This window comes from Mobula birostris, chromosome 3 (assembly GCF_030028105.1).
Source record: "Mobula birostris isolate sMobBir1 chromosome 3, sMobBir1.hap1, whole genome shotgun sequence".
NCBI lineage: Eukaryota > Metazoa > Chordata > Chondrichthyes > Myliobatiformes > Myliobatidae > Mobula > Mobula birostris.
Window position 1 is genome coordinate 52,970,170 of NC_092372.1, and position 19,548 is coordinate 52,989,717.

General features: G+C 41.6%; 1 protein-coding gene across 1 annotated transcript in view; it reads left to right on the top strand.

Moving 5' to 3' along the window:
• asah1b (N-acylsphingosine amidohydrolase (acid ceramidase) 1b) overlaps window positions 1-19,548 on the top strand; it is a 40,970-nt gene that overhangs the window by 10,851 nt on the left and 10,571 nt on the right. Inside the window, exons 2-7 of the mRNA XM_072252629.1 lie at window positions 6,704-6,750; window positions 10,503-10,593; window positions 12,170-12,256; window positions 12,669-12,747; window positions 18,042-18,116; window positions 19,444-19,489. Coding sequence (XP_072108730.1) covers window positions 6,704-6,750; window positions 10,503-10,593; window positions 12,170-12,256; window positions 12,669-12,747; window positions 18,042-18,116; window positions 19,444-19,489 — 425 coding nt within the window. The remainder of the gene's footprint in view (window positions 1-6,703; window positions 6,751-10,502; window positions 10,594-12,169; window positions 12,257-12,668; window positions 12,748-18,041; window positions 18,117-19,443; window positions 19,490-19,548) is intronic.

The following is a 19,548-nucleotide window of genomic DNA, read 5'->3' on the forward strand; positions in this document are numbered from 1 at the left end:
GAAGTACTCCACATAGCTGAGGGGCACAGGCTTTGAGCACCCTGGTACTGACACCATCCGGTCCTGCAGCCTTGCTTGGGTTGAGACGTTTCAGCTGTTTTCTCACCTGTTCAGCTGTGAAGCCCACCGTGGTGGTTTTGTGTGGGGAAAGGGTATAGTCACGAGAGCAGGGTGGGGGACTGTGAGGAGGGGTAGGAGGGGAGAGTGGAATATGTGTTGGTTGGGGGCCAACAACAGATGACTCATGGGGGATGGGCAGGGTCATGGATGATTTGGATATGGAGGGCTGTGGTCTGGGTGCAGCTCGGTGGATGGAGACAGTTTAAATGTATCGGCACAGTCTAGAATGGTCAAAGGGCCTGTTTCTGTGCTGTGCTTGTCTATGGCTGTTCTTCCATCTCCATCTGTAGGTAGGCCTAAATCCACTTTGCTGAAGCGTTTCTCTCCAGAAAGGTTTGCAAAGATATCCTCTACCCCAGGCTGAGGGTATTGATCTACTTTCAGTATTGGGTTGATGGTGACCTTAAAATCATCACAGATCATGACAGACTCATCCTCCTCGACTACCAGGTCTACTGGCATTGCCTTTGGACTCCACTCAACCTTGGAAAGAATTCCTTCAAACTCCATGTGATCTAGGTCACTGGCTACTTTATCATGGATGGTGCAAGGAACTGGACAGGCCTTGTAAAACTTGGGTGTGTCATTTTCATTTAACACTATTTTACCCTTGACATGTTTGAGTTTTCCAATGCCATCCTTGAAAGCCTCCTGTACCTTTCTTAAATTGAGACTGTAGCAGAGGATGTGGCATGTCAATGGATCGGTGATCCAAGTTGTATTTGTCTTAGCCAATCACAGCCCCACAATATGGCCCTTCCTTTTTTCCCACATACAAGCCCAGTGTGACTTGTTGATTATTGTATTCGCTGTGTAACGCCCTGGTTAAGATATTTACAGCTATGCTGTAGGTATTTCATCTTAGCAGTTCTGTAAAAGCAGTATGTTCTGCTTTTGGCTAAAAGATAAGGGGCTATGATGTTCAACTTCGGCATGTTGTGCCAGCCGATCAGGATGGCAGAATCAAGAGAAAATTCAAGAGAGCGAGGCGGAGAGAGGTTTCTGATGGACAGTGGGGTTTGCGGGTTTTTTTTGGCGGGAGTGCGGAGAGGACAGGAGGGAAGACGGGTGAGAATGCCGTGGGAAGGAGAGTCCCTGTTGCATGAAGTGCTTTGTGCAGATGAATGGCTCCAAGGAGGAAGAGCCAATACTCCAAAGTTGGTGGATTCATTCGAGATGGATTTCAAGCGGCGTTCAGAATGTGGTGTGTGCTTTCACACGGTCTGTGGATCCAGCGTGTGAGTAAAAAAGGACAACTTCAAGATGAGCTCCAACTTTATGTGCACATTTGGATTGGGTTAACTGTAAAGGATCCTTTTCTTTTTCCTATTAACTGTTCCATAAAGCTGAAATTATACTCTCTTTAAAATTTTACGTGAAAATGATCTGCTGTTTTGTGCCATCCAGCAATTGTGTATGAGCAGTACTTACACAGCATTCACTCATATCAAGGTTTCTTTAATTGGAACATCATGATGTTCCTGTTTGGCTGAACCCCCAAATCTTCGATGTATGTTGTTTATGAAAAGTGACCTTCATACCATTGAGACTTAGCAGTGCCGGCTAACAGGCCAATTCTGCATGTGGGTCCGGTGAGGGGATTGTAACTGTTACAAATGGCATTCCCATAGGAGTTATCTTTTCCCCATTATAAGTTCTTAGTTGGATATCTGTAGGCTTCAGTTCAGTATCTTTGAAATCCCATTCAAAGTTAATTTGTGGAATGACTGAAACAGCTGAGCCAGTGTCCAATTCTACTTTAATTAATTTGCTGCTCACTTCTGGTGTAAGCCATGTTGCTGGTCTGTAGTTTTCACATTGTAAATCTCAAGACAAGTGCTCTTTTTGAAACTGCAACTTTTTATCTTTTTCGCTTCCCTTCTGTTTGCAATCCATTTACTTTTGTCTACCTGCCATGTTCTTTGTATGTATCCTACTTTGCTGTATTTTCTGCAAGGTTTGTCTTTAAATCTACATTGGTCTGGTGTATGTAAGCCCCTGCCACAACGGTAAAGTAATTTGTTCAGATAGGCAGGTTTCTGTTTAGACGTTGCAATTTTGTTCACACTCCCTTTCATTCCTAACTACAACTCAGTTGCATTTCTGGCTGCTGCTTCCATTGATAAAGTGATTTCAACTACTCTCTTAATGTAAGTTGTGCTTCAGTTAACCATTTTTAAATGTATTCTTGTAAGATTCCACAAACTAAATGATCTCTTAGTGCACCATTAAACCCATCACTGAACTGACAATACTGGGACAATTTCTTCATTTCAGCCATGTGAGCAGATTCCACTAATGAAACCTAAAGTGTTCTGCAGTTAACAATGGTTTTGGTTCTAAATGTTCCTGCATTGTGTTCATGATATCAGCAAAGCTCATTTTGGCTGGTTTGGTTGGAGCAGTTAGACTTCTAAGGAAACCATGTTTTTCCACCCATTGCTGTCAGCAACACTTGCACTCGTTTTTCATTGGCTGTTTCATTTACTTCAGAATACTGCTCAATTTGTTCAGTGTACATCATCCAGTTATATGCTATGCAATCGAATGTGTCTATCTTCCCAATGTAGCCAGCCAGTTCTGCTATTTTTAATTTTCCTATTAGTATTGTTGTTATTATTATCATCATCACCCGATACTCACTGTTTATAAACTTGTGGCCATTCTCGTTGCTTGTTAATGTCATTCAGTTTCTGCCTTTGTTTAAACTCGAACGTCTCTCTCCCCTTCCTAAGAAAAATGTGCTGTACTTCAACAGATAGGTAGTTGTCTCAGGTTCATTTTAAAACTTCCTCGTTACCACTGTTATGTTTTGTAACTCCGGAAATTAAAAAAAACACAGGTGTCAAGATACTTGTCTACCTGGGTTCCCCCCACCCACCTTGTTTTAAAGTGAGATGCTCACATATGACGTGGTGGCATAATGAAGCATGCCATTCACATACTACTTAATATAACCCATAATGAATTATGTAAACAAACAATATATTTACAGTATTGCTCAAATATTACTGAAATATTAAATACACTACAGTCAGTACTTTAAATTCCTTGGTGTTACCATATCAAAGGATCTGTCCTGAGACCAGCACAAGAAGGCACGACAGTACCTTTGCTTAAACATTTGTGCAGATTTGGCATGTCATCTAAAACTTTTGAGAATTTCTAAAGGTGCACAGTGGAGAGCATTGTGACTGATTGCATCATGACCTGGTATGGAAACACCAGTGCCCAAGATTGAAAATGTCTACAAAAAGTGACGAATACAACCCAGAGCATCTCAGACAAAGCCCACTCCACCGCTGAGCTCATCGACAAGGAGTGCTGCCACAAGAAAGCAGCATCCCGCCTCCCCCACCCCATCCAGGCCGTGCTGTCTTCATGCTGCTGCCGCCATCGAGAAGTAGTTACCGGAGTAATTCCATGACCTTTGCAACTCACTTTCAATGACTTCTGTAACTCGTGTTCTCAGTATTATTTATATGCTTTTTATTTTACATAGTTTGTGTTTTTTGCACATTGGTTGTTAGTTTTTTGGTGTGTAGTTTTTCATTGATTCTATCTTGTGTTTCCTGGGAATGCCCACAAGAAAATGAATCTCGAGGTAGTATATGGTGACCTCTATGTACTTTGATAATAAATTTACTGTAAACTTTGAATTTTGAGTATAAATTTTCAACTGTGCAGTTGGTGAATAAAAAATTTTTACAGCTATTTATTAGTACACTTATTGGCTTGGAATCAATTGAAATTAAGTTATCCAGAATTAGGCTGCTATTCACTGAGGTAATGTTTGAACTTCTGGAGTAGGAGTGAGAATCACTGTCCTTTCCATCTGTTACCAGCTTGGACTTGTTCAGTTGGGGGAATCTAAAAATGTGCACGTGCTGAAATGAGGTAGTGAAATTATGCTTTAGGAACATAAATAATTACAATAGAGGAAATTACTCTTTCTATTGATATATTTGTAATACTTCTAGCTCTTCAGAGGGAACTGTTTAGTGTAGGCTTGTTTCTTTATCCTGGGCCAACATTCTTTAGATTTCTTGTCAAACAGCTTCAATTGTGAATTGTGCCAAAGCAAAACACATTCTAACAATCTGATGCAGGATTGGTTGATCAGGGTGGATCTTTTGTACTACCACATGTTGGAATCACGCTTGGTTGGTTCCCCTTCATGATAACCACGTATGGGAGATCAGTTTATTTCTTCTCATGTCCATTTCATAACTGGATCCTCTGTAAGAGTGGGAATATTGGGTAGCAGTGGCAGGAAGTGTGCTGTATTCCCATTCCCACTTTCCTTAAGGCAATGACCAATTACATAAGATTGGTACATACCCTTCCATGGATATTGACAAAAATGAGAGGGTAACGGAATGATATCATTGAGCATTTTCATCTGTTCTATCTCTAATCTTCAAACCACTTGTGAGGTACAGACATAAGTGCTGTACCTGTAATTGATACTAAAACTCAAAAGTATATCAAGTAAATTGCATTTGGGATTCTAAGAATCTCTGGTCTATTTATCTAGTGTTGTTCTGCAATATTATGCCAAACCTAATAAATTGGTATTCAAATGTGGCCAACTAAACTAATCCCTTATGCCTACACAACATCCATATCTTTCCATTTTCTTCATACTCACGTGCCTATCTACACGTCTCGTAAAAGTCCTGAATGTACCTGCCTCTGCCACCACCTCGGGCAGTGCTATGAACTTGGACTCCAAGATCTCTCTGCTCATCAGCACTGCTAAGGGTCTTGCCCTTAGCGGTGTACTGTCTCTTTACATTTGACTTAACAAGGTGCAACACTTCACATTTGTCCCTGTTAAATTCCATCTGCAACTGATCTATGTCCCACCATATTCTTTGCTTGTTATCTACACTATCCACAATGCCACCAAGCTGAGTATCATCTGCAAACTTACTAACCCACCCATTTACATTTTCATCCAGGTCATTTATATACACCACAAACAGCAGAGGTCCCAGTACGGATCCCTGGAGAACACCACTAATCACAGACCGCCAGCTGGAATAAGTTCCTTCAACCATCACCCTCTATCTTCTATAGACAAGCCAGGTCTGAATCCAAACAGCCAATTCACCATTGACCATCTTAATCTTCTGGATGGGCCTCACATGAGTGACCTTGACAGACACCTTTTTCAAATTTATGTACACAATATCCACAGTTCTTCCTTCCTCGTAATCTCAGCAAAAAACTTAATTCTGTTAGTAAGACATGACTGGCCCTGCACAAAGCTATGCTGGCTGTCCCTAATTAGGCCATGATTTTCCAAATGCTCATAAATCCTATCCCTGAGAATACTCTCAGGTAACTTCCCTACCACTGACCTGAGACTCAGTCTGTAGTTTCCAGGATTATCCCCAGTTCCCTCTTTGAACAACTTTATCTACTCGCCAGTCCTCTCAGAACTCACCCGTGACTAGAGAGGACACAATGATATTGGTCAAGGTGCCAACAATCTCTTCACTTGCCTCTTTCAATAAGTTGGGGTATATCCCATCAGGCCTTAGGGACTTATCCTCCTTAATGTTCTCTCAGAGACCCAACACTATCTCTCCTTTGAAATGCTCAAGTAAATTAATATCTTCAGCACTGACCTCCCTACCCTCCACGTCCTTCTCCTTGTTAAACACTGATATAAAGTACTCATTACAGACCTCGCCCTCATCCTTCACGTCCAAGCAAATGTTCCCCCCCCCCTTTATCCTTAAGTGAGCCCATCCTCTCCCTAAATATCCTCTTTCTGCTGATGTACGTATAGAATGCCTTCGGATTGTCTTTAATATTACTTGCCAAGGACTTTCCACAGCCCCTCCTGGCTTTCTGAATCCCCTTCTTGAGTTCTTTACTAGCTTCTTCATAATCTTCCAAGGGCCCTTTGATTGTAGCTTCTTACGTTTCACATGCTTTACAGGAGGATGCCTTAACCATCCTGCCTACACTGAATTAAGGATTTACAGACAATAAAAAAGCTTACCTGTGCCATCTCTGAAACCTTTAAGTTTCACACTCACCTAGGTCACTTACTCTTCTTGCTGAACCAGTTATACTTTTGTCTCCAATTTCACAAGAACAAGTTCCACAATCATAAACAAACAATTCAACACCCTCAACCTCTAACTCTGCTCACCTAAGCCCAACTGCTCTAACTCTGACCCACTCTAGCAATGGCTGCTCCACTTATACTTCCCTGCTTTTTATTGCCTCAAATAAAACTCACCCCCAGTGAGGCTTGTTCTTTTCAAATGGTTCCTGCCCAGCGATGATGCTCTCACTTACTAATTCAAAGAATGATGGAACAGGACTGTTGCTTTATCAATCAGTTACCTGTTTTCTGCTATTCACTGCTTGTATTGATTTTTAAAACTTAGCATTGGCCTCTGAACCATACAGAACAAATTACTTTTACATTTTGGATATATGTTTCAAGAATGTTTTGAAAGCCATAATATAGATTTGCAAAAGTCATTTTGTTATTTTTTACTTTTGCAAGAATGTTAAAGTTATATTTGTGATTTTCAGAAGCTTTCTTTTTCTTGAACAGTATACAGAAGATTGCAGAAAAGGGATGTATCCACCAGCAGGCCCCACGTACGTATCAAATTCAAGTTCACTGTTATTCAGCAGCTAAACAAAACAGCGTTCTTCAGAGATGGTGTAAAACACAGTACATATGTCATATACATCACAAAATAATTTTAATACTATAATATTAACTTATTTTAGAAAGTATTCTGTAGATGTACAAGTTGGACACAAAGTACATACACGACATATCGTTAGATGTTCAACAGTATTACTGCTCTTGGCACCCTCATAATTCGTGTGTACTGGGTGGTAGCAGGGTGCTCAGAGGTCTCTCAGGCTGGGGGATGAAGCTGATACCCAGCCTGACAGTCCTTGTTCCGATACTGCAACACCTTCTACCTGACAGTAGGAAGTCAAAGAGATGGTGGGATGGATGGGAGGGACCTTGACAATACTGAAGGCTCTGCGAATGCGGTGTTTCTGGTGTTGTCCTGGATAGGGGGAAGAGATGGTTCTCTCAGCAGATCTCACAACCCATTGCATAGTCTTGCGGTCAGTTGCATTCCAATCCCCGTACCAGACAGTGATGAACCTAGTCAGTGGTGCTCCATTAGAATGTAATTAGAAATCGGGTGGCTAGCCTCACCTGTCTCAATCTCCTCAGCAAGTGGAGACAAAGGAGATGTTAAGGGACTGAGCAAGGCCAACTGTGATGTGCGCTCTAAGAAACATGGTGCCTTTGACTCTCTCTACAGAGGAGCCCTTGATATGCAGTAGGGAGTAGTCAGACTGCACCTTCTTGAAGTCCACAGTCATTCCTTTAGTCCTGTCTATGTTGACACTCAACTGGTTCTGTCCACACCAGTCCGGTCCGCAAGCTGCCCTCACTCCGAGAGGTATACCAACTCACCATTGTTGCTGATGAGACCAAACACTGTTGAGACATCAGCGAACTTAACGATGTGGTCATAGCTGGACCTAGCAGTAGTTGTGCATCAGCAGCGTGAACACCAGTGATCTGGGCCCACAGCCATGGGGAGTGTGGCTGATGCCATTGCTCAGCATGATGGAGCTGAAAGTGATGCCGCCAACATGGACTTTCTGGGGTCTTCCATCCAGGAAGTTCAAGATCCAGTGACAGAGGGATGTGTTGAGACCCAGCAAGGACAATTTACCCACCAGCTTCTGAGGCATAAATGTGTTGAACACCAGACTGAAGTTGATGAATGGCATTCTGGCGTAGGAGACACAATTCTCCAAGTGGAACAGGACTGAGCAGAGGGCAGAGGCTATTGCATCATCAGAGGACCAAATTGGGGTGATATGCACACTGGTAGGGGTCCAATGTCGTGGGAAGGCAGGATTTAGTGCAGTTCATGGCCAGCTGTTGGATACACTTCATTATTACTGAGGTCAGTGCCACGAGATGGTAGTCATTAAGGTGGATTACCATCAGCCTCTTAGTGGGATGATGGTGGCAGCCTTGAAGCCTGAAGGAACAGTGGACTGTATAAAAGGATTCCACTCAAAAAGTCTGCTGATTTCAAATGAGTGTTCAGTGTTAAAATGTTTACTTAATTTTGTTCTTAATAGTTCCCCAGTGTTCCCTCTGTAAGCTATTTTAAGTAAACTAATGTAAGGAAAATTTGAGCTTTCTGGTTTTTTTTTGTATATTTTCTTAAATTGTAGAATTATATTTCTGCAATATTTTCCCATCTTTTTGCGGGGTGGAAGTGTATATAAATGAGCATTGTACAGAAGTTTCCCCTACCTTTCGAAAGCTTGTTTCTGGGATTTTGGAGTATTGAACTGAATTTGGTAAAATCATCTGTAATTACCCATTGTTGATATCTTGAACCCATTTGCCATGGTATTTTTATGGATTTATGGTAATTTCACCACTGTCAGATTAGTGTTTGAGTATCTCATTCACTCAACACTCAAAGTGCCACCTGCTGTAATCAGCCCGAGCTAGCCAACCATTGCCTGCTGTAATGTTCAATAAATCTGACTCAGTGAGTGAATTGTCTTGCAACAACGATGCGAGCACAGATGAGGTGGAACATTAATTTGTTTTGCATTTGGTTTGTTATTTCATAATTTAGTTAAATAGGACTATAATGTTTTAACTGTAGTTGGGAGATCAACAAAACATGACATGAATTATCTTGTATTTTGACTTGTCATTCTCTGGTTATAATATTTTTATTACTCCAAAATAAACATTTAATGCCATATTACATTAATTGCGGTACTCAGAGTGTGCGTAACCCAACTGGCAGGTGTGTTTACAGACATTTTTAATCTTTCCCTCTCCCAGTGTAGAGTGCGTTCCTGCTTCAAAACATCCACCATTGTCCCTGTACCAAAAAGACCAAGGCAACATGACTGAACGACTGGCTTCCCGTCGCACTCACCTCAATAATAAGCAAATACTTTGAGAGGCTGGCCAAGCACTACATCTGCAGCATGATGCCACCCAAACTGGACCCCCTACAGTTCGCCTACGGACACAACCCGTCGACAGACGACGCAATAGCCACAGCTCTACACACCGTCCTTGCACATCTGGAGAAGAAGGATGCTTATGTGAGAATGCTGTTCTTGGACTACAGTTCAGCATTCAACTCCGTATTGCCCTCCAGGCTTGAAAAGAAGCTCAGAGACCTCGGCCTTCATCCTGCCTTGTGTAGCTGGATCCTGGACTTCCTGTAAGATCGCCAGCAGGTGATAAGAGTGGGCTCCCTCACTTCTGACCCTCAACACAGGTGCCCCTCAGGGCTGTGTCCTAAGCCCCCTCCTTTACCCTCTGTATACCCATGGCTATGTTACCACCCACAGCTCCAATCTGCTAATTAAATTTGCTGATGACACTGCACTGTTACAGCTTACAGAGAAGAAGTCATCACCCTGACACAGTGGTGTCAAGAAAACAACCTCTTCCTCAATGTCGCAAAAACAAAAGGAGCTGGTTGTGGACTACAGGAGGAATGGAGATAGGCTTACCCCTATTGACATCAATGGATCTGGGGTTGAGAGGGTGAAGAACTTTAAGTTCCTCGGCATAAACGTTACCAAGGATCTCACATGGTCTGTACACACCAGCTCTGTGGTGAAAAAGGCACAACTGCATCTCCTTCACCTCAGACGGTTGAAAAAGTTTGGTTTGGGCCCCCAAGTCCTAAGAACTTTCTACAGGGGCACAATTGAGAGCATTCTGACTGGCTGCAACACTATAATTCCCTCAATCGCAGGGCTTTGCAGAGAGTGGTGTGGACAGCCCAGCGCATCTGTAGATGTGAACTTCCCACTATTCAGGACATTTACAAAGCCAGGTGTGTAAAAAGGACATGAGTTGCCCCGACCACAAACTGTTCCAGCTGCTACCATCCAGGAAACAGTACCACAGCATGAAAGCCAAGACCAACAGGCTCTGGAACAGCTGCTTCCACCAGGCCATCAGACTGATTAATTCATGTTGACACATCTGTATTTCTATGTTATATTGACTGTCCTGTTGTACATACTATTATAAATTACTCTAAATTGCACATTGCATATTTAGACGGAGATGTAACATAAAGATTTTTACTCCCATGTATATGAAGAATGCAAGTAATAAAGTCAAGTCAATTCAATTCAACTCAATTGTAATTAATGTTTTACCATGTTGAAGAATCCTTGAACCAAAATATTCACTTTTTTTAACACCCCACTGATGAACTGCCAAGAGCTTCCAACATTCTGTTTTTGTTTGATTTCCAGCATCTGTAGTTTGATTTTTGATGTAACTTTCCTGCCATACATGTTTACAGATTCAAGGGAAGTGTTCCGTGGTACAAGATAAATCTCGATTCTGCTCCAAATAAAAGATGGAACCAATTGATTAATGATAAAAAAGTGGAGGTATGTGACTATCATCTGTTGTGGATACATATTTAAGTACATAATTTAAGTTTTCTTTTGTTAATACACTTCAGTTCATTCATTGAGGATCTCTGAATTCTGAATTGCACAAAACAAAATTAATGTCAGTTAGGATGGTATCAGGTTAGATTAGATTATGAGGACCCGCAGTCCTCTTTTATTGTCATTTAGTAATGCATGCATTAAGAAATGATACAATGTTCCTCCAGAATGATGTCACAGAAACATAAGACAAACCAAGACTAAAAAAACTGACAAAAACCACATAATTATAACATATAGTTACAACTGTGCAAAGCAATACCATAATTTGATAAAGAACAGACCATGGGCATGGTAAAGAAAAGTCTTAAAGTCTCTCAAAAGTCCCATCATCTCACGCAGATGGTAGAAAGAAGAGAAACTCTCTTCCTGCCATGAGCTTCCAGTGCGCAAACTTGCCGATGAAGCACCCGACCACAGCTGACTCTTGAGTCCGTCCGAAAACTTCAAGCCTCCGACCAGCCCTCCGAGCGTTTTGACCCCGGCCCTGGCAATAGGCAAAGCCCAGGATTTGGGGCCTTCAGCTCCAGAGATTCTCGATCACACAGTAGCAATGGCAGTGAAGCAGGCATTTCAGAAGTTTCTCCAGATGTTCCTCTGTGCTTCTCACGTCTGTCTCCATCAAATCAGGATTGTGCATGGTACCTATTTAACAAATACGATATCATTTTGGAGCAGCTACGCGCACTGCGTCACACCGCCATCTCCTCCCCTCCTGAGGCCAGATTAATTGGTATCTCCTATCTTGATGACCTAACCTTCCTAACCTCCTGTCCTTTTCACTTTGGCTTGAAAGTGCGTTGTGAATATTGTGCAGGTTCATTCTTGAGTGTGATTCTTTACAATCAAACAAACAGTACTTACAATGTGGGCTCAACTGTGAATAATGTTTGCCAGCACAAGATACCCCAAAGCCTTCAGCACTCAATGACTTTATCCCAGAGGGGTAAGGCAAGGAAAACCTGCTGAGAAGAAACACAGGGCAGAACATAAGGAGTATGTTCCTAAAATATCTTTCAAAAGGGAAATAATTTGTTTAGAAAATACATTTGTTGAATTATAATAGTTTTCATGTCTTCATTTTTGAGGTTTGAGTGTGATGAAATCTTCTAGTTAACCACTGTAACTTCTGACAGTAGCATTCATTGTGCTTTTGTATATGAACTTGGTATAATCTACTTCACCTGTGCCAGATGAGCAAAAATATAAAAATGTTAACGTGAATTTTCTTTGTATTAAACTATTTGTGTTGTAATGTTAGTAATCTCTGTTGTGTCATTTTGAAGATAATCCATCTACTTGAAATCTTTCTCAAGCATCAGATTTGCAGACCGTTCTTTACCGCCTCACCCCCCCCCCCCGATCAATTCTGAATTCACAAATTTAGTTGTGTTAATCTGTCAAAAAATAATGGGGAAATAAAGCTGCCAGCATCCATGGCACTAATGACTTTACAAAGTGATTAAAGAGAATCCAAATTAATCTTATAAACATGTTGTCTTATTCATTTCAGCTGACTAATTTAATCCAGGTGATCAAGGAGTTGGCAATTGATTTCTTTCCCAGTGGAAAATTAATTGAGCTCGTGGATAAAGGTTTGGTAAGGATATTTTTAGATTTTGATTCAATGTTTCAAAATGATTGGGATTCCTATCAATCCATCTGATTATCCTGTCTGTAAAATCATTGTGATTCTGAGATCCAGATACTTTATTTCTTGTTAGATTTTGTTAGTTAGAAACAAGGAAGTCTATGGAATAGCATTACATTAGACCTGCATTAAAGCTGCCAACAACCTTTGCAAAACTGGTGCTCAGCTTGGAATCTCATGTGAATCCCAATATTGTAAATCCTCTCTCATCAAGTTAATGAATTTTAAGCTGCATGAGTGCCAGTCAACTAATCCCTAGCTGTCCAGTTTAGGAGTTAAGTGCACAGAATAAGCTGGCAGTTTGGAATTTTTTTCGGATTTCAGTATCATCTTAATATCATAAACATATCTTTACTTTCAGGCTCCTCTTGTAGATACGCTTCCTTCTCCATTTGATGAAGAACTAAAGGGAATTGCAGATGTATCTGGTGTGCCTTTGGGTATGATACATATTTTATAATAAATGTTACCTGTCATAGAAATGATCTGTTAATTCTGTTAGATGTATTATAATTATGGATACCGTTGCTTACGAATGTTGACTAAAGTATATTACATCTATGACACTCTTCCCAAAGAATTTTCAGGTTTACTGAACAAAGTTCACTTCTGATGTGATTTGATCTTACAGTTTTAGATCTATTTTTGATGTACACTTTGGTTTTTAAAAATTATTATTCATAATGTTCAGTCCTTACCTGACCTATTTCATTGCTGAAGCAGATTGAACAAACCTACTACTTTCATTACACAGTATGTTAGTGGGAACGGAAGTTTATTGCTTATGTAATCCATTCCCTTTAATGTTTACCTGATTTAAGATACAATGGATTTTGGTTAATTGGTCCATCAGTTAATCAGGGCAGCTGCTTATTTTAGGGCAACACAAGAATAAGAACTAATGGAGGAAGTAGCCAGGACTCCCCTTGTTTATTTGGAATGCTATGTTGTTTAATTGGTACAGGAGACTGCTACCAAACAGTTTCTAAATTGTGTCAGATACGTGCACTTGTGTGATCATGAGACACTACACTGTGCTTACAGAGAACAATTTTTAAATTGCGTCATTTGCATATTTATGTTCAAAGATCAGCAATTTTTGTCACTGATAGTTGATGAAAAATAAGCAGTAAGACAATTCAGAACTGTTTTCAAGCATTCAGGGGTGGAGATTCCAGAAATAGCCAGGGGTGAAAATGAAATACTACTACTACATTACTTCCAACAAGTTAGGAACCTCAAAGAATTTGAAGCTATCTTGAATGTTACAATGAAAATGAAGAATTGGAAGATGCAATCATTAAAGCATTGTATGAAGGCAGTCCATTATCTACTCAAGCTGCCTGCACTGATTTTGCACTTAATCTGCCATTCATCAGTATTGTAACTGACCTTCTATCTCAGTATTCTCTACCTGCCCCAAGCCCACATCTCTTAAATAGCCAGAAATCTATTAAGCTGTGATATGAATGAACAAAATGACTGAGTCTCCACAGGCCTTCAGAGTAGAGAGCTACAAAGATACACCGCTCTCTGAGTGAAAAATATTCTCCCCAACTGAGCCCTAAAAATCTTTCTCCTTGTTCTGAGATTCTGACTTTTGATTCTCGATTCTTCAACCGAGGGAAACATCCCGTCGATCCCAGTAAAAATTTTTAAGGTTTATAGAAATCTTATCTCATTCACTTAAAGTCCATAGAATACAGGGCAGTTCAATCAGTGTTTCCTCAAATGGCAAATCTCTTATTCCAGGAACCAATCTGATAAATCTTCTCTATTCTCCAAGAGGACCACAACCTTGTGGTAGGGTTTGGAGGTTTTCATCCCTCAATGATCCAGAGAGCTATGTTGGCTGGAGTCAGGTCTCTTGGTAGGTTGCCTATGCCAAACAGGTTAAAGGGTAGAGGCCAGACTAAGAGTGTCCCACCAGTCCTCCAGGTTCAGGGATTCAGCTCAGAACTAACAACCCTGAATGGTCAAAAAAAGGTTGTTACGGAAAGAGCAAAGAAGAATCCTTCCTTAGCTGCGTGTGACAGAGATGGAGGACCTTCATCACTGCCCTAAATGCCAGTGGCATAATGGGCAATAATTTTCTCTAAGGGTATAGACATTTTTTAGGTAATATACATTTTTCAAAGCTAACTACAATGATTTGTCGGTGTATTGTTATCAATGTCCTCCTTAATTGCCATGTAAGTAGAGGAAAACACACAGAGGATGCAGAGGGGGATCAAAAAGGCGAGTGAAGAGGACCAGGTCAAGATAACAGAGGCTTATGGAGAACAGAAGTTATAAGCCGTGTCTCCCCTCTCTCATCATGGGAAATGTGAGACGCTGGGGAATAAAATGGACGAATTGACGGCGCTTGTCAGGAGTCAGAGAACATTTTGGGAGAGCAGTGTCATGTGTTTTACTGAAACGTGGCTGCACAAGGACATACCCGATCAAAACGTTTCCATAGAGGGCTTCCAGACCGTTTGGGCTGACCAGAATTGCACTGAGAGCGGTAAGCTTGTTCAGGATGTCCTTAATGTCCTTTGTTATTCAAATAACAATCCATGGGTAACAAAGGAAATTAAGGACATCCTGAACGCTAAAAAGAGGGCGTTTGGAGATGGAAATAGGGAGGAGCTGAGGGCAATACAGAGGGACCTGAAATCCTGGATCTGGGAGGCTAAAGACCGGTACAGGAGGAAGCTTGAGTGGAAACTCCAGCAGAACAACTTGAGAGAGGTCTGGAGTGGGATGAGGACCATCACTGGGTTCCGGCAAACTAGCAACAGAGGAGCTGAAGGCAGTGTGGACAGGGCCAATGAACTTAACCTGTTCTTTAACAGATTTGACATTGTGGTCCCTGCCCATCCCCCACATGAGCCATCTGTTGTCGGCCCCCAACCAACACATATTCCACTCTCCCCTCCTACCCCTCCTCACAGTCCCCCACCCTGCTCTCATGACTATACCCCTTCCCCACACAAAACCACCATGATGGGCTTCACAGCTGAACAGGTGAGAAGACAGCTGAAACGTCTCAACCCAAGCAAGGCTGCAGGACCGGATGGTGTCAGTACCAGGGTGCTCAAAGCCTGTGCCCCTCAGCTATGTGGAGTACTTCGCCATGTCTTCAACCTGAGCCTGAGGCTCCGGAGGGTTCCTGTGCTGTGGAAGATGTCCTGCCTCGTCCCTGTGCCAAAGACGCCACGCCCCAGCGGCCTCAATGACTACAGACCGGTGGCATTGACCTCCCACATCATGAAGACCCTGGAGAGACTTGTTCTGGAGCTGCTCCGGCCTATGGTCAAGCCACACTTAGATCCCCTCCAGTTCGCCTACCAGTCCTGACTAGGAGTTGAGGATGCCATCGTCTACCTGCTGAACCGTGTCTATGCCCACCTGGACAAGCCAGTGAGCACTGTGAGGGTCATGTTTTTTGACTTCTCCAGTGCGTTCAACACCATCCACCCTGCTCCGCTGGGGGAGAAGCTGACAGCGATGCAGGTGGATGCTTTCCTGGTGTCATGGATTCTTGATTACCTGACTGGCAGACCACAGTACGTGTGCTCACAACACTGTGTGTCCGACAGAGTGATCAGCAGCACTGGGGCTCCACAGGGGACTGTCTTGTCTCCCTTTCTCTTCACCATTTACACCTTGGACTTCAACTACTGCACAGAGTCTTGTCATCTGCAGAAGTTTTCTGATGAATCTGCCATAGTTGGATGCATCAGCAGGGGAGATGAGGCTGAGTACAGGGCTACGGTAGGAAACTTTGTCACATGGTGTGAGCAGAATTATCTGCAGCTTAATGTGAAAAAGACTAAGGAGCTGGTGGTGGACCTGTGGAGAGCTAAGGTACCGGTGACCCCTGTTTCCATCCAGGGGGTCAGTGTGGACATGGTGGAGGATCACAAATACCTGGGGATACGAATTGACAATAAACTGGACTGGTCAAAGAACACTGAGGTTGTCTACAAGAAGGGTCAGAGCTGTCCCTATTTCCTGAGGAGACTGAGGTCCTTTAACATCTGCCAGACGATGCTGAGGATGTTCTCTGAGTCTGTGGTGGCCAGTGCTATCATGTTTGCTGTTGTGTGCTGGGGCAGCAGGCTGAGGGTAGCAGACACCAACAGAATCAACAAACTCATTCGTAAGGCTAGTGATGTTGTGGGGATGGAACTGGACTCTCTCACGGTGGTGTCTGAAAAGAGGATGCTGTCTAAGTTGCATGCCATCTTGGACAATGTCTCCCATCCACTACATAATGTAGGCTGGTCCTGGACATTTCTTGGCATAATTTACATATTACTATTTAATTATTTATGGTTTTATTACTATTTAATTATTTATGGTGCAACTGTAACGAAAACCAATTTCCCCCAGGATCAATAAAGCATGACTGTGACTATGACTATGATTATCTCACCATAAAATAATGTTCAGCTCCAAAGCTGTTTTGCAGATGGTGCATTGTAAATCCTTGTTCTTCCTTAAGTAAAATGGATTCCTCATCTTTTATCCCAGATTTTCCCAGATCATATATCCCCCTTCAAACCCCATATCTCTGTGTACCAGCCCCTTCATTTTGATTCCTCGGTCAGCTTACTGTGACCTTAATGGATTTACAGGGATCATTCTCAACCATTCTCCCCCCCACCCACCCCCACCAGTGACTAATTCTGAGTGGTTAATATCTGAGATTAAATTTCACTCCAGTTTTTTTAAGCATTTGTTTGTTTCATTCTGCATATTCCACAGTTAGGTTCTTCAGGGGTAAAAATCCTTGCAGTTAACTATAATACCAGATGTACTGGAAGCCTTGTTTTGTCTCCCCTTTTAAATTGTACCTTATCACATCTAGTGTTGGAGAAATTATGTACTGTTAAGTTTTGTAGACCTAGAACTGAGGAATACAAACTAAATGCAGGCAGATAAGTTTATGAGATTGCCATCATAGTCAACACAGGCATGTGGGCCAAGGTACCTGTTCTTGTACTGCGCTAATTTCAGTCAAGAATGTTCTAAATTTGTTAATCAGTTTTCTGAAGTTAATGTTCGCTTTTATGATATGACCAAAGATATCATTGCAGACTTCCATCATGTTTCAGCCCAGTTACAGTCACAGACATGATTAACATTTAGCTAATACCAAGAAGTCACATGTAGGAGCAAAGATTTGTATTTCACTTACAATGAGATTTCTCCAAATAGTGTCTGTGTTTAGTGCTTAAGGTCAAAGAAGAGTGATCATAATTCTACAGACTTACTGAATAGTTTAGTTTGGAATATGGTGAATTACTACTACAAATTAAACTTTAATCTGGTGGCTTTGAATCTATCTTAACTTCATTGAAGTTTAATTTGTGAGCACATTAAACTGGGGCAGTCTCCATCTAGTTTATATATGGTACTTACCTACTTTTATCACCTCATTCAGACTACCTCTTGAAGAAGCTGTAGAGGTCGGGAGTATTTTAATTTTGGGGTACAATAAGTGGAGTTCTGCATAATTTCCGCCCATGATGTGGGAGTGTGGTGCTATTATGGCATTTCCAAAGTGGAAAGCTGCTCTTTCCCAGGCAGGATCACCCTGTCTTGTGGATATACAAGTCTCCAAAAAACTAAGCAAAAATTTAAGTATAGTTTCAAATTGGAAAATGTGCAGATGTGATGTTTTCAATTTGGGAAGAGATGTAAAACCGATCACCTTTAAACCACATTTTTCTTCCATTATCAGGAGAAATTATGCTCTTTAATATCTTCTATGAAGTGTTTACGGTGTGCACGTCACTTGTAGCTGAAGACAAAGCAGGTATGTCAATAATAGGAATGACTTCTCAACCACAGTTCTGTTGGTCTGTTTTATTGGTGTTGGTAAAAAGAGTAAACTGAAGAAATCAGCAATTCTTGGATTAAAAAGTATTCCTGAATGTCTTTAGAACTAGATATGTATCAACTGCTTGAACTGCTTTTTCTTAAGGGAATCTTACTCGCCTTTGTCAGAGCATGTGCAGAACCTCAAATGACAAAATCTTTGATTTCAAGTCAAGTCGCTTTTATTGTCATTTCAACCGTAACTGCTGGTACAGTACACAGTAAAAATGAAACAATGATCCTCCTGGACGATGGTGCTACCTGAAACAACACAAAACTACACTAGACTATGTGAAACAATACAAAACTACACTAGGCTACGTGAAACAATACAAAACTATATTAGACTTCAGACCTACACAGGACTACATAAAGTGCACAAAACAGTGCAAGACAGTACAATAATTAATAAACAAGACAATAGGCACAGTAAAGGACATATTACAACATAATAATGATGTAAATGTAAACAACATAATGTTTTAGCAGGAATTGAGAAAGAAATGAGCAAAAATTGCAAAGGGAGTGGAGTGGTGTTCAGTTGAGTGATGTTTGTGTGTGTGTGTGTGTGTGTCTGTCTGTCTGTCTGTAGGTTAGTGTCAGACTAGACTCTGGGAATTGAGTTTAATGGTTTGGGGGAAGAAATTGTTACACAGTCTGGTTGTGAGACCCTGAATGCTTCAGTACCTTTTGCCAGATGGCAGGAAGGAGAGGAGTTTGTATGAGGGGTGCGTGGGGTCCTTCACAATGCTGTTAGCTTTGCAGATGCAGCGTATGGTGTAAATGTCTGTGATGGCGGGAAGAGAGACCCCAATGATCCCTTCAGCTGACCTCACTATCCACTGCAGGGTCTTGCGATCTGAGATGGTACAATTTCTGAACCAGGCAGTAATGCAGCTGCTCAGGATACTCTCGATACATCCTCTATAAAATGTGGTGAGGATGGGGGGTGCAGGGTGAAAGATGGACTTTTCTCAGCTTTCGCAGAAAGTAGAGACGCTGCTGGGCTTTCTTGGCTATGAAGCTGGTGTTGAGGGACCAGGTGAGATTCTCCGCCAGGTGAACACCACAAGGAGCTGTCTATGTTCAGCAGAGAGCAGAGATTTGTGTTTTTATTTCAAATTAACATTTTTCTACATTGTGTATTTTGTTTTCTTTTCCTGTGGGAGGCAAGTTTGAAAGCATGAGAAAGTGGACTGAATGGCATTGACGTTGGTGAGATCAATATAAAAGAAAAGCTGAACAAGTTTTATCCTTCCTTTCAGGGAAATTGTATCATGCTAGAAATCTGGATTTTGGATTATTTCTTGGGTAAGAGTTTGATTTTGATTTTTTTTTTCAGATGTTGTTAATGATTTTGGTTTTGGAAC